We start from the raw sequence: 13119 nt of genomic DNA, 5'->3' as shown, positions 1-13119 counted from the left end.
TCCCGTTTCATACATTTTCCCGTGTCATACGCCGATTAATTTTGGTCCCGCCGAAAGTACTATATTTACAATGGTTTACTTTCCCGTAACATACACTTATAAAATTATTAATTTCCCGTTTCATACGTTTTTACGAAACGGAAAAGTTCTAAAATTCACAATTTTTTTTTGTTATGTTCCTCCCGATAAACTACGTTTTAATACTTTTATTTTGAAAAACGTTCATTGTTTACCTTTGCAAACGTAAGAAAATAACTTTATCGCACCATAGATATGGATAGTATCAGGAAGACTGTGCACTTCGCTAGTAGCATCTATGGCCAGCACCAAGCGAGACTAGTGGTGCAAACTAGCAATGATTATGAAAATGGTGCACGCGCTTTACCAAGGCATGGATCTCATATTTTGTGCATTCATTAATCTTTGAACTGAATATACCCGTTTGTTATTGTTTTCTTACGATCGGATTGTATTGTATTTTACGTTTCTCAAGTTAAAATTTTTTTGAAAATTGTTCTGTTGCATAAAGTTGTTTGTAAAATGAAACAAACAAGCAAAAATTTGTGATTTTTTTTACAATAGCGTTTTTTTTCTAATTTCTAATTTAGGCTTGGTGACTTTTCCTCCCTTCCAAGAAAGGACTTCATAACATTATGCAAGGCCACTGTTTCTCATGTCAGCTTTACTTGATTATGGACTGTATTTTACATTTCTGGTGGTTTTATTATATGTATATATAATGATGAATTCATATCTTTCATTAATATAATGCAATTACTTACACATATGTATTTATGTTTAATCTGACATTGTGCTGGTATGCTAGATTGGAAAAAAATTTTATTATTGTCATTCCCTTTTCATACACTTTCCCGCATCATACACCATTTTTGTGCCCTCCGTTGAAAAGTGTATGACAGGGGTTCTACTGTAGTTGCACCTAAGTGCCGCCTCTGCCATTGGCTCACAACTCACCTGGATGACTCTGGGCCGATGAGAAACGCCCGACCAAAGCTTCATCGAATCACAGGCTGCTACGCTGGGACATCTCGCGAGACAAGCAGCCAATGAGTGGGGTTGGCATTTGACCGAGTGTACGTAGAACTGTGTAGTTCATCCTGCGGGTCGTCGAACCCGCAAATTTTTTCCTGTCCCTAGGTGTACCAACCTTATTTTCGAGAGTAATGAAGTTGAAAAAATGACGGTAGCAATAGGAATACTTTGAAAAGACTTGATAGGTGACGTGCAGGCTGGAGTATGTTATTTGTTTGGTCTCCCCCTCCCGCTTGTCGATGGTTGAGTGAGGGAGTGTGGGAGGGAGTGAGGGAGGCAAGGCAGGCGTGGCACGGCAGGTAGGGAGTGAGTGAGGGAGTGAGTGAGTGAGGGAGTGAGTGAGTGAGGGAGTGAGTGAGGGAGTGAGTGAGGGAGTGAGTGAGGGAGTGAGTGAGGGAGTGAGTGAGGGAGTGAGTGAGGGAGTGAGTGAGGGAGTGAGTGAGGGAGTGAGGGAGTGAGGGAGTGAGGGAGTGAGGGAGTGAGTGAGGGAGTGAGTGAGTGAGTGAGTGAGTGAGTGAGTGAGTGAGTGAGGGAGTGAGTGAGGGAGTGAGGGAGTGAGTGAGTGTGTGTGTGAGTGTGTGAGTGAGTGTGTGAGTGTGTGAGTGAGTGAGTGAGTGAGTGAGTGAGGGAGGGAGGGTGGGAGGGAGGCATGGAGGGAGGGAGGCATGGAGGGAGGCATGGAGGGAGGGAGGCATGGCACGGCACGGCGGCGAGCGAGTGTGTTGCGCGCAGGTTCTCCGGCCCCAGTCGCACCTGCCGTGCCTGGAGGTGTGGCAGTACTACCTGCACGAGGAGCTGGCCCACGGCCCTGGCTACGACCTTGAGGTCATACAGCTGGACACCCAGCAGGAGGAGGAGGCGGAGGCCGCCGACGGCGTCGCCAGCAAGTCCGCCCGCCGCGTCGTCATCCGGGGGTACGTCCCCCTTCCCCGCCCCTGCTCCGACCTGCGATCGGTCCGGCTTCACGTGTGGGACGATTACGGCTGTGCGGAATCCCGAAACTCGGGAAACATTTTGGAATAGATACATTTTTTCATATGTTTTGCAACAAAAAAAAATGGGATTCTTTTCAGGGTTATTCATTTGGAGGGTTTCTATTTCCTAGTTCATTCAGTGATTCAAGTTGAGAGAAAACTAATGCAGAGTAGACTGATTTAAACCTTGTTGGTTTGAGACATAACTAATAACTGCAGTGTTGGCAGAGGAAACTTGAACAGATCTTGCAAGGCCGTCGAGAAAAACCAATGGCCCAGCGGAAAATATTTTTTTTTTTGGGCCATTTCCCTCTAATTCATTGTAAAACTTTTCAAAACCCACAATTAAACCCTGTAAATGGTACTGTGCCCATAACTGTAACAATCGTAAAATGTCCGTGTTGCATAACTTGACAATTAATTTTTGTCCTATCAGGGTAAATGAAGTATTATAAAAATAATCTTGTAACTGAACTGTGGATCCCTAGTCCCTTTCTTTCCATGGCCCCAATATTTACAAACGTAAGAAATACGGACTTCCTAACATACTGTCGTGTAAAACCTTTTTTCCTAACTACTGTAGATGCGTCTTATGCTCAACTACTGTACTGTACAATGTCTGCCTGCAGGTCTGTGATGGCTCGGCTTCGGCTTGCCTTAAAGCAAGATTCCTTAGTGGGGTAGGGGGAAATGGCTTGATGAGCTCAGGAAGATATCACCAGTGGGGATGCCACGAAGATGGGAAGATGGTGGTCAACGGTTATAGTCGGTCGTACGAGAGGATTGCTGTCCCTGGGTGGAGGATTGGTTCTCACTGGTAGAGAGGGCCTGGATGCGTCTGAGCCTGAGGGGCGCTGGAAAGAACACAGAGGATTGCTTGGGGCCGTTACAATATTTCTCCTCTTGGCTGCAGTATGGTCTCAAGCCTTAGTATAGACCCAAGGGGCCTTGTCAGGTTAATCCCCTTTTACTGAGATGGGTTATAGCCTAGACCGGTTTGAATCGAGGTGGTTACTTACAGGCTTCGTTCCTTGATGGCGGCTTCTGGGCGACTAGTCCTCGGCTGGAGATGGTGCAAGCTGGGCTGAAGGTCTGCCTAGGTTCCCTGATGCGGAAAGTATACACTCGTATTTGCCATTATGATGGATTATTGGAAATGGCACACCGGCCGGGAAGGGGGGGATGAGAGCCTTTCCCTTACACTCTGGCCTAGAAACTGCCCACTCCCTCTACTCTACGTCAAGGCTGCCGTTTTCACGGATTTTATCCGTTTTTGCGGATATTTAGAGGTTAAAACAGATTCGCGGACAAAGCACTAAATTCCACGGATATTTCAGACTTTTTTTTATACGCTCCTCAAAAAATTTTGGAATTTACGTGATTAAATCACATTAACCTCCGAACCGCAAACGGTAAATATCATGCCGCCATGTCAACTGAATATTTTATTTCAGGTTAGCCAACAGTGATATTTTTCTTTCCGACATGGTTATATCGATTCGTGTGCTCATTTTACTCAGTAGACGTTTACGAAAATCGATAGATTTTTGGAAGTCCAAAGCGACAATAAGCGTTTTCTGGCTCTAAGATGAGTTATTAGCGGCGGTGTATTTTGTTGACAAAAACAAACAGTATTGGAATACGAAATTGTGACGTTCGTTGCGTTCAATAGCTATTTATTTGAAATGTTTTTGATATTCTTCCATAGCTAGCAACGGTACTTTTAACAATGGAGAAGAAATTTAAGACATCTCATGAACGGTCTGTGTATAGGCAGAAATATAAACGTGAGTTGGAATCGGAACTTCCATGGCTAAAAAAAGGAAAAGATGAATATCACGCGGTGTGCAAATTTTGTAATTCCGAGCTTGACAACGCCAAAGGAGGGCTAAAGGATTTGCGGCGGCATGAAAAAAGGGATTACCACAAAAGAAGTTTCGCTTGTGGCAGTAGTAGTAGTAGCAGCTCAATGTTAAATTTTGTAACAAAACAAAATCATGGAGTCGTCGATGCTGAACTGCGCTGGGCGAATTTTATATGTGAAAATAATTTGCCAGTTAAGCTAAGTGACAGCTTTTCTAAATTAGCGGCCCAAATGTTCCCAGACAGTGAAATAGCAAAGAACTTCAGTTGTAACCGTACAAAAACAAGTCAAATTATTACTCAAGCCCTTGGCTCATGTTCAGAGGAGATTATTATTACCGACATGAAAAATTCTCCATTTACCCTGCTAATTGATGAGTCTACAGATGTTTCTGTCACCAGACAAGTTGTGGTAATGGCTAGAATTTTCACAACAGAAGTTGAAACTCACCTCTACAAAGTAGTTGCACTTAGGGGAAAAGCAACAGGTGAAAACCTGTTTAATGTTGTGTGACAACTGGTTGTTTATTATTATTATTATATGATTTTGACTTGACTTATTACTGCTACCAAATTATAATTAAATAAATATTTATATTATAAAATTATTTGTTTATGCAAGTAAAATGCTTGACTGGAAACGTGTCAGGGTAAACCAGCTTCACAACAGAATACACCTCATCAATTATAATTACGTAAGTCCAGGGGAACTTAGTTTAGTAAATGACAACAACATACGTATCTTCATCTATTAGTGGTGATATATTTAGCTAGAAAATACATTTAAAGCTAAACAAAAAAAACAATGACTCATCTGAAGAGGTAAACAAAAATCATACAATTATCATTAAAATGGAATGTTTGTTATCAATAGTAAACCTAGGGTGCACCCAAATTACAGGCTAATAATGTTAAAAATTACTTTATATTAGTTATTTAGTTTTTATAATAAATGTAAATATCATGTTATATCCATAATTAGGATTTTACTAATTGAGTCTATAACTTTACATGTAGATTAAAAACTTCTTCAGGAACAAAACAAAACATATTACAAAATACTTCATTTAAGTAATTAAAGTCCTTTTTTGGAAACATTAGGTAATTAAAATCTTTTGCTCAACATTAGGCGACGAAAGTCTTTTTCTTTTGTAAGCGTTAGGTGACGAAACGTTTGGACGACAAGCAATAATAAAATTTCATTAAAAAAAAGAACGGACTTAGCTGAAGATGAAAAATATCCGTGACATGTTCAAGACGAAAACTTGTACAGCAGCCGGCGCAGAACCGTGCTTCCCGGGCCGACAGGACGTAGATTCAATACAAAATGTTTGAAGGTAGGTTAAAGAATAACCCAAACATAAAGAACTTGAAGAGGATCCAAAACGTTAACCTCCTGCAACATAAGGTTGCCGAGAAACAAAAATTAAATAAAAAAAAGGCAACAACAAAAAATACTCTCACTCTCTCTCATGCTTTCTCGTGACTTACCGAAATCGGAGGCTGAAGAAATTTACACTGACTTTACGTCATCTTTTAAAACCAAATAAAAACACCACTTCTACGTGAGATGTCTACCAAAAAAAAACTATGGTGCGAAAAGGTACATTAATCAACCACCATCACTGACCGGAGCCATCTTGACGAATGCCGAGAACAACGGACGAAACGTGTAAGTAATTCTAAAACAATGGAGCATCGGAAGCTTACCGAACTGCCACAAGGTTGCGTGGACGGTACTAAAAAAAATGCTCTAGGAAAAAAAATGGTATAGAGTACAGATTTTTTATATGAAATCACGTGAAGAAGCGAGGAGAAACTGCAAGCAACTGCTGACAATCACGTGGACAGCACGCCGGGACACGGCGGACAGGCGGGCGTTACTAAAAACTCTTAGGCTAGCACAGAACATCCGGCGAACAAATGGAAGGTTTTGACTGAAGCCAAACGAAAAATAGAATTGTGTGCTTAATGGAATATAATAAAAAAATTTAAAGTAAATATCATTAATAAAATTAAATTTAAAAAAAAACTAAATTAGGTTTAAAATGTAATTAAACACAAGTAAACATTATAAGACTCAATATAAAATAATTATTAGGTACAGAAAACAAAAATATTTTTACTATTTTACGAGTGCCGAAACATGAAACGGCACAGTTGTCAAAAATTCCTTCGAAGAAGATAACATTCCCTGGCAGAATTGTATTAGCATGTCGTCGGATGGAGCCAAGTCAATGGTAGGAGAATTTAATTCTGTATTGTCACGCATTCGAGGCAAGCAAGAAAATGTGTGGTTCCTTCATTGTACTTGCCACGTAGCCCACTTGGCTGCATCACATGCTTGCAGTGAATTGCCAGACATTTGTGAACAGCTAACCCGAGATGTATACACACATTTCAAAGTATCTGGCAAAAGGCAAGATGAGTTTAAAAACATTCAGCAGTTGCTTGATGTACCAGAACATAAAATATTACGCCCATGTTTTACCAGGTGGCTTGCGATGCTGCAATGTGTTGATCGCCTTCTTGAACAGTGGTCAGCACTTCAAGAATATTTTGATTCGAAAATTGAACCAAGAGAGTGTAATATGGAGTCAGTACAGCGCATAAAAAAAATTTTGCACTCACAGTCAGCAAAGCTGTATTTTCTTTTTTTAAGTGCAACTCTACCACGTTTCTTGAAATTTAACCTTCTATTTCAACAGGAACGCCCTTATGTGCACAAATTATACTCAGAAATGAGTGTCTTGTTACGCCAGTTCACCGCTAGTTTTGTTCAGTTCAGTGCAATTCAACAAGCGCCTGATATAACAGCTGTTGACTTTGGAAGGCAAAACAACTTCCAAATGCAGGAATATTCATTGGTCATGCCACACGAACACATTTGGAAAATAACCAAATAAACTCACAGGAAGAGACAGAATTTTTCAATTGTGTTCGTAAGTTTTATGAGATGGGTACAAAAGAGTTGCATCGTCTTCTCCCACTCAAGAATGATGTTTTGAAGAACATAGACATTTTTGATCCAGCTAAACAGCAGTCTGGAGATTGGGTAAAGGTGGAAAACTTGGCCAAAGCATTTCCGAATGTCATCGCAAGCAATGAATATGATGAACTGAATTCTGAATTTGTTGCATATTCACTGTGGGATCCACCAGCAGAATTGAGTACTGCTAAGACACATGAGCCTGACAAGTATTGGCATAAAGTGTCACAGTATGAAATTAATGGGAAAACATGTTTTCCACTGCTCTGTAAACTTGCAAAGGCAATGCTTATTCTTCCACACAGCAATGCAGGGGTGGAAAGGATATTCAGTAAGCTTAACCTTATCAAGACAGCGCACAGGTCATGTCTTGAATCGCCTATGCTAAATGCTTTGTTGCATATCTCTTCTAGGAAGAATATGGCAGATTTCCAGCCAACAGAAGAAATGAGGAGAAGAGCAAAACATCTGAAAAAGTGATACATATCCAAATACTGCCAGTGGTGAAGTGCAGGCTACGTGTGTGTGTGTAAATACTTGTATAAAGTGTTAAAAATTGTGATGTTTTGATTGAAGTATAGTTACGTACATTATGAAATTGTGATGTTTTGATTGAAGTATAGTTACGTACATTATGATCGAATAATTTTCATAAAAATTGCATTTTTTTGTATTTTGTTAATGTACAGGAGTTTACAGGATATTTTATATTGAAAACAAGGATATTACAGGATATTTCACATTTCAATCAAGGATATTGTTTTCAAAGTGGTGGCAGCCCTGCTCTACGTCCTGTAGGCAGGCAGGTCCTGGACTCATTGTCTCGATACTGCTACGCTTCTAATCTCACAGTGCGGATTCTCCCTCTACTCTGCTTCCTTATGGGTGCGTGTCGTACACTCGGGTCTCAACTACGAGCGGCCGCACAGGGTGTCTGGCTGGAAAAAGAGAAGTTAGCGCGGTGAGCAGAGCTCGGCTGCCAGTGGTGCCTTCAGGACACCGGTCTAGAGCCGGCCTTCTATACCCGTCCCGAAAGCCTGGGAGTGACGCAAATAAGAGATGAGTAACCAGAATCGCCGGCCGCTTCCAGGAACTCCAGCCGACATTAGTGCCGTGCGCAGTTGGTTGGCCTGGTGGGAGAGGGGGTAGTCATCTGGTTAGCGGCCGGTCGAAGGGCTCGATATCTTTGCTGGTCGCCTGACCGGTTGCCCGTAGCAGCAAGGGACACAGACTCGGAGCCCTGGCAACAGGTGATGCGGCAGTGGGCGGCCCTTCTCCGCACACGTGTGTAGGAAGGAAGGGGCTGACGGCTCCGAGATTACAAAGGAGCGTGGTACGACGTTTTATGACACTTGTTTTTTCAGGTAGATACGTTGAAACTGTCCGGATCGTGGAAACACCCCTTTCCCCCCTAAACCTGTTTCCTTACCTCGTCTTTCTTTGAGAAGTCAGTTCTGCTGGTGATAATTTTTTTTTTGACAGCATAGGTCTTTTTTCCCTTATGGGTAAACAAAAAAAAAATTATATCCAACCACCCACACACACTAGATAGATATACAAAGTAGCAGGTTAATACGTCTTCTGTGTTCCTACACCTAATTTAAAAATTAAATAAAAATATTTTCCATTATGCTAAAATCAAGATTTTAAAGGTAGGGTTGTGATTGTTATGCGAGTAAAGCATTTCGTTGGAGTTAAATTTTTCATAAAAAAAACAAAACATATTGCTTGGAAAGTATGTTAGATTAAAATGCAGGGTATAAAAACATGCCAAACCATTTAAATTAATAATTAGTCCATTTAAATCATGCAGAAATTATCCTTGCAAATGGTTTTTTTTTAACCTTCTCAAATGTAATTAACATGCTCCTTTGAATATTAGATGCGTGTATTTTGTTGTTAACATTAAATTTAGCTTATTCTATGTTAAAAAAAAAAATCACCTCGATGCGCAAAAATTTAAAAATGAGTTTCATTTGAGCGTCCTGAAAATGTTTTGAGATTGGTCTGTCTAGGTGCTTGCAGACGCACTGTGCGGCCGGCAAGCGAAGCGCGTGCGAGCAGGTGTGAGGTGTTAAAGTGCGTGTGTTTGCGCGCAGGTACGACGACCCGGCGCGGTGCGTGCCCGACGCCTTCTCCCGCCTGCTGGACGACATCCGCCACCTGGAGACGGAGCTGGGCCACCTGCCCCAGAAGTGGCGCGTCCTGTGGGACAAGCTGGAGCTGCCCTCCACGGACTCCCTCACCGTGAGTGACCCCTCCCCTTCTCTCTCTCTCTCCCCCTCCCGCCGCGCCGCGCCCGGCAGGGGCGCAACAACAGGGGGGGGGGGGGGGGCAAGGGTATTTTCCCCCCCCCCTCTGAAACCTTGAAGTGGGGGCAAACGGAGGCAAATAAAGTGCTGTGTAATCAATTTTTTAGATGATAAAACTGCTTAAATAGCACCGTTTTCCACCTTGAAATACAAATTTTCCCGGGGGAGGACCCCCGGACCCCCCGCTACAATAGGGGGGGATCAATGTTTCTTTATAAAAATGTATATTTGATCCCCCTTTTGGAAATTTAGTTGTTGCGCCCCTGGCGCCTGGGTTCCTTCACCTTTCCGGCCACAGCCCTACATCCTGCCTTCGTTCGTCACGGTGTGTCCTGTCCGTAGGGATGCGCGAGTACCCGATATTTTCAAGGTTCTAGTTCGAATCCACAATTACCCAAACCCGGTATCGTCGTACGTACGTGGATCCGAACAGTATTACGAATGTTCACAAAAGTTATAAATTAAATTAATACGGGCTCAAAAATACTAGCATTGAAAAAATAAAATTAGGCTACTGTTTCGTATAAACTAGTCTATAAATGATGTTAGGAGTTAATTTAACATTGATTTGTTGGTCACACTGACTGTGGAAGAATACCGTTACCAGGCGCCATTTTTTGTCTGTTCGGTTCGTGTTTTTAGAGAGTTCGTTATGTGGGGAACTTTGGAGTAACTTTGGTGGTTGGTTGAAGATTACCGGGAGCAATGGGTGTGCCGTGCACACAATACGTGTTGTGGGATGTAGGACTGGTGCGGTGACGTGTGTATGGACAATTCCGTAGACATATATCAGTCGCAATTACTTGCGTGGTCCTCCGGTGGAATGATGGATTCAACTTTAGAAGATGGGAGCGGTACCGTTCAATGGTAAACAGCTACTATTACGGAAGTATTTATAATATGATGTAGCAAAGAAAGATATGTAAATTAAATAATTAACACGGTGACATTAAAAGAATTTCGAGATTTCGAGAGCTTAAACTATGATTACGAATTTCGTCGTATAGCAAACTATAAACTAAAAAACAATTACATACCTACAAGAAAAAAAAAGTCTTGGCTATTTATTGGAGAAAAAATGGTTTCGTTTGCTGAAACGTTTATAAAACTTGAGATTTCCCTGTGGCGTGCAGTTTATTACGATTGAGTTGGAGAATTGAATGTGTTTTGGCTTTCATATTTTAAAAGTGTTTATTATTAATTAAGTTTACATACATAATTATAAACATTTCAATCTCAGTGTAATAAATAATTGCCAGTAGTTACAGTTAGAAAAAAGATAACACACATTATTTTTAAATTACCTAATCAGTTATTTTTAATTATTCTGTGCTTAGTATTCGGAATCGGATTCAAATCTCAAATATTGCCAGGGATTCGAATCGGATTCGAACTGAAAATCAAGGATTCGCACATCCCTACCTACCTGTTCATGTAGAGTGAAAGCTCGGTCTACAACAGGGATTCACCTCGCTGTTTTTTGAAGCTTATGTTCACCCGCCATTGTTGCATCCTTTGTTATTACAGATTCAGTGAAGTCTTTGATGGCCATTCTCACTTACATGTCATTTTCATGGGGGAATGGTCTAAGCACTGGTTACACGCACACACACACACACACACACAAAATATGCAGCAGTGAAATAATTCAAAGTTTTTAATATTCAGCATGCTTAGACCTGGGATCAGTTGCAGTTTTGCATCCTATCAATTTGAGGCTGTGTGGGGAAAGTCATTGGAACTACAATTACTGGACTGAAGCACTTAATCTGTTTTCGCACTTTAATTGAAATAAGTAAAAACCAGAAGCTTTAAAACCATCATTAGATGGATGTTTAATTCAATTGATAATGTTAGTACATACCTCATTTAACCACGTATGGGTAGCATACTTTATACCAATTTTTAGTTTTAAAAAAATGTAGTGCAATTCTTATGTGAAATTCTCACTTTGGTTTAAAAAAAAAAAATGTTGCGCTATGGGGTTGAACGTATGTAAAAATAACTAACCTATGTTGGTTTTTAATAAACATAACTCCTCGTGTAAGTAAAGTTTATTCCATCAAAATATATCTCGGCAGTCGCCGCCTCCTCTCTCTCCGCGGCAAAGGGATGGTTGCCACCCTTATTCTAGGGCGACCCTTACGGTGGAAAATGTATTATTTTTTTTGTCCAAAATTAAAAGGGGCGATCCTGCCGCGGGTGAATGCGGTATATTCTGGGGAATATTGTGGATGTGGGTTTCTCCCTTGGCTGAGGCGGAGGTTGTTGAGTTTCACCTTGGTTTTGAGCACGATCATTGTGTGGACCTGTGAACACGTGTGTGTGTGTGTGTGTTTGTGTGTGTTTGTGTGTGTGTGGGGGGGGGGGGACGGGGGACGGTGGCAGTACTAGCAGCCTCACGAGAGAAAACGCACGGCACGCCTCCTGTGAGGTTGTTGCGTTTCACCTTGGTTTGGGCATGATCAATGTGTGGACGTGTGTGTGTGTGTGTGTGTGCGTGCGTGCTTGCGTGCGTGCGTGCGTGCGTGTGTGCGTGTGGTGAGGTTACGGTGGCAGTACTAGCAGCCTCACGAGAGAGAGATCACGCACGGCGCACCTGTGCTGTGTTCGCAGCGGCACGCCTCGTTCAGCACGCAGCTGGTGCGTCACCACGGCCGGCTGCTGCACAAGCGCTCCACCCTCGAGATCCTGATGCGCGGCAAGATGGTGGGGGCGGCGGAGGCCGCCCACGTCTACTCCCACCCGCACCGCTTCGAGCGCTACAACTACACCACGCCCTCGTACTGCGACTACTGCGCCAACGTGCTGTGGGGGCCCGTCAAGGTGATCCTTAAAGTTAGGACAGTACGACAATCTGCAATTTTTAACACAAGCTGAAAACAAGAAAATAATTAGCAGTTTTGAAACCATTGCCATGTGTACCAGTATTTGTTACAATATGATTTCAAAACTCTCATAAAAAATTTTTTAATACAATTTTACTCCACTCCTGCTACTCAAATTGAATGTTCGAATGCAATAATATTTTGATATTTGTAATTAAATTTGATTCAAACTAATAAAGATTATTAGTTTGATAAAGATTATTAGTAATAAATTTAATTTTTCAGTAACGCCGATGCAAATAAATATCGGCAAATTTTGCTTTTGCCAATTCGTGTTGGCACAGCTCTAGTTTTTACTTTATCGAAAAACCGGACAAAATCTTTTTCTGTTTATTTGAAAACAGAAGGAGGCTATGTATGAAAGTAGGAAATATTAATTACGAATAGAAAATATGGGTGATGGGAATGCATAAAATTATTGTTTTAATTTTTATGGGTATCAATTTTTTTAAGTATGGGAAATCCTGAAAATGATGGAATATCGGGTAATACTGACGTGGACACGTCTCTGTGAGTTGACGATGGACGCCGCCCAGTGCTGGCGGGAGGCGTGACGGTAACGGTCGCGCCCGCCTCGCGTGGTTGCAGACGGGCATGCGGTGCCTGGACTGCGGCTACAGCTGCCACGAGAAGTGCACGGACGCCGTGCCCAAGAACTGCACCAAGTACAAGGCCGTGGCCGACGGCAGCCACTCCTCCCAGACGCTGTCGCGCAGCGGGGGAGAGTGCAGCTCCGTCGCCTCCGGTCAGTCCTTCGCCTCCCCGTCGAGACTCTTCGTGAGCAGTTCCTCCCGGGACGAGGCGGTCTTTAGACGTGTCGAGCTCCCAAGCACAAACAATAAATGAGAAAAATATATACAGATGGTCTTTTTTTAAATGTCATTCAACACTTGTGATGTGTCAGTTCAATTTTTTGCCCCAGTCGTTTTTTATTTCTGGACAAAAAAAAATTGTGCATAAATCCTTCACTTGGCTCGACCAATGTGTTCCTAAAGATGTTCGTGTTATCCAAAAATCGTGTATTTTCTGAAGCATTGGTC

At 42.0% G+C, this 13119-nt stretch overlaps 1 protein-coding gene across 1 annotated transcript in view; it reads left to right on the top strand.

Annotated features, from left to right (window-relative positions):
• LOC134538835 (myotubularin-related protein 13) overlaps positions 1–13119 on the top strand; it is a 127948-nt gene that overhangs the window by 101291 nt on the left and 13538 nt on the right. The window contains exons 29-32 of the mRNA XM_063380364.1: positions 1786–1967; positions 8979–9126; positions 11808–12017; positions 12668–12824. Coding sequence (XP_063236434.1) covers positions 1786–1967; positions 8979–9126; positions 11808–12017; positions 12668–12824 — 697 coding nt within the window. The remainder of the gene's footprint in view (positions 1–1785; positions 1968–8978; positions 9127–11807; positions 12018–12667; positions 12825–13119) is intronic.

This window comes from Bacillus rossius, chromosome 14 (genome assembly GCF_032445375.1).
Source record: "Bacillus rossius redtenbacheri isolate Brsri chromosome 14, Brsri_v3, whole genome shotgun sequence".
Taxonomy (NCBI): Eukaryota; Metazoa; Arthropoda; class Insecta; order Phasmatodea; family Bacillidae; genus Bacillus; species Bacillus rossius.
This window is presented reverse-complemented; position numbering and strand designations above follow the sequence as displayed.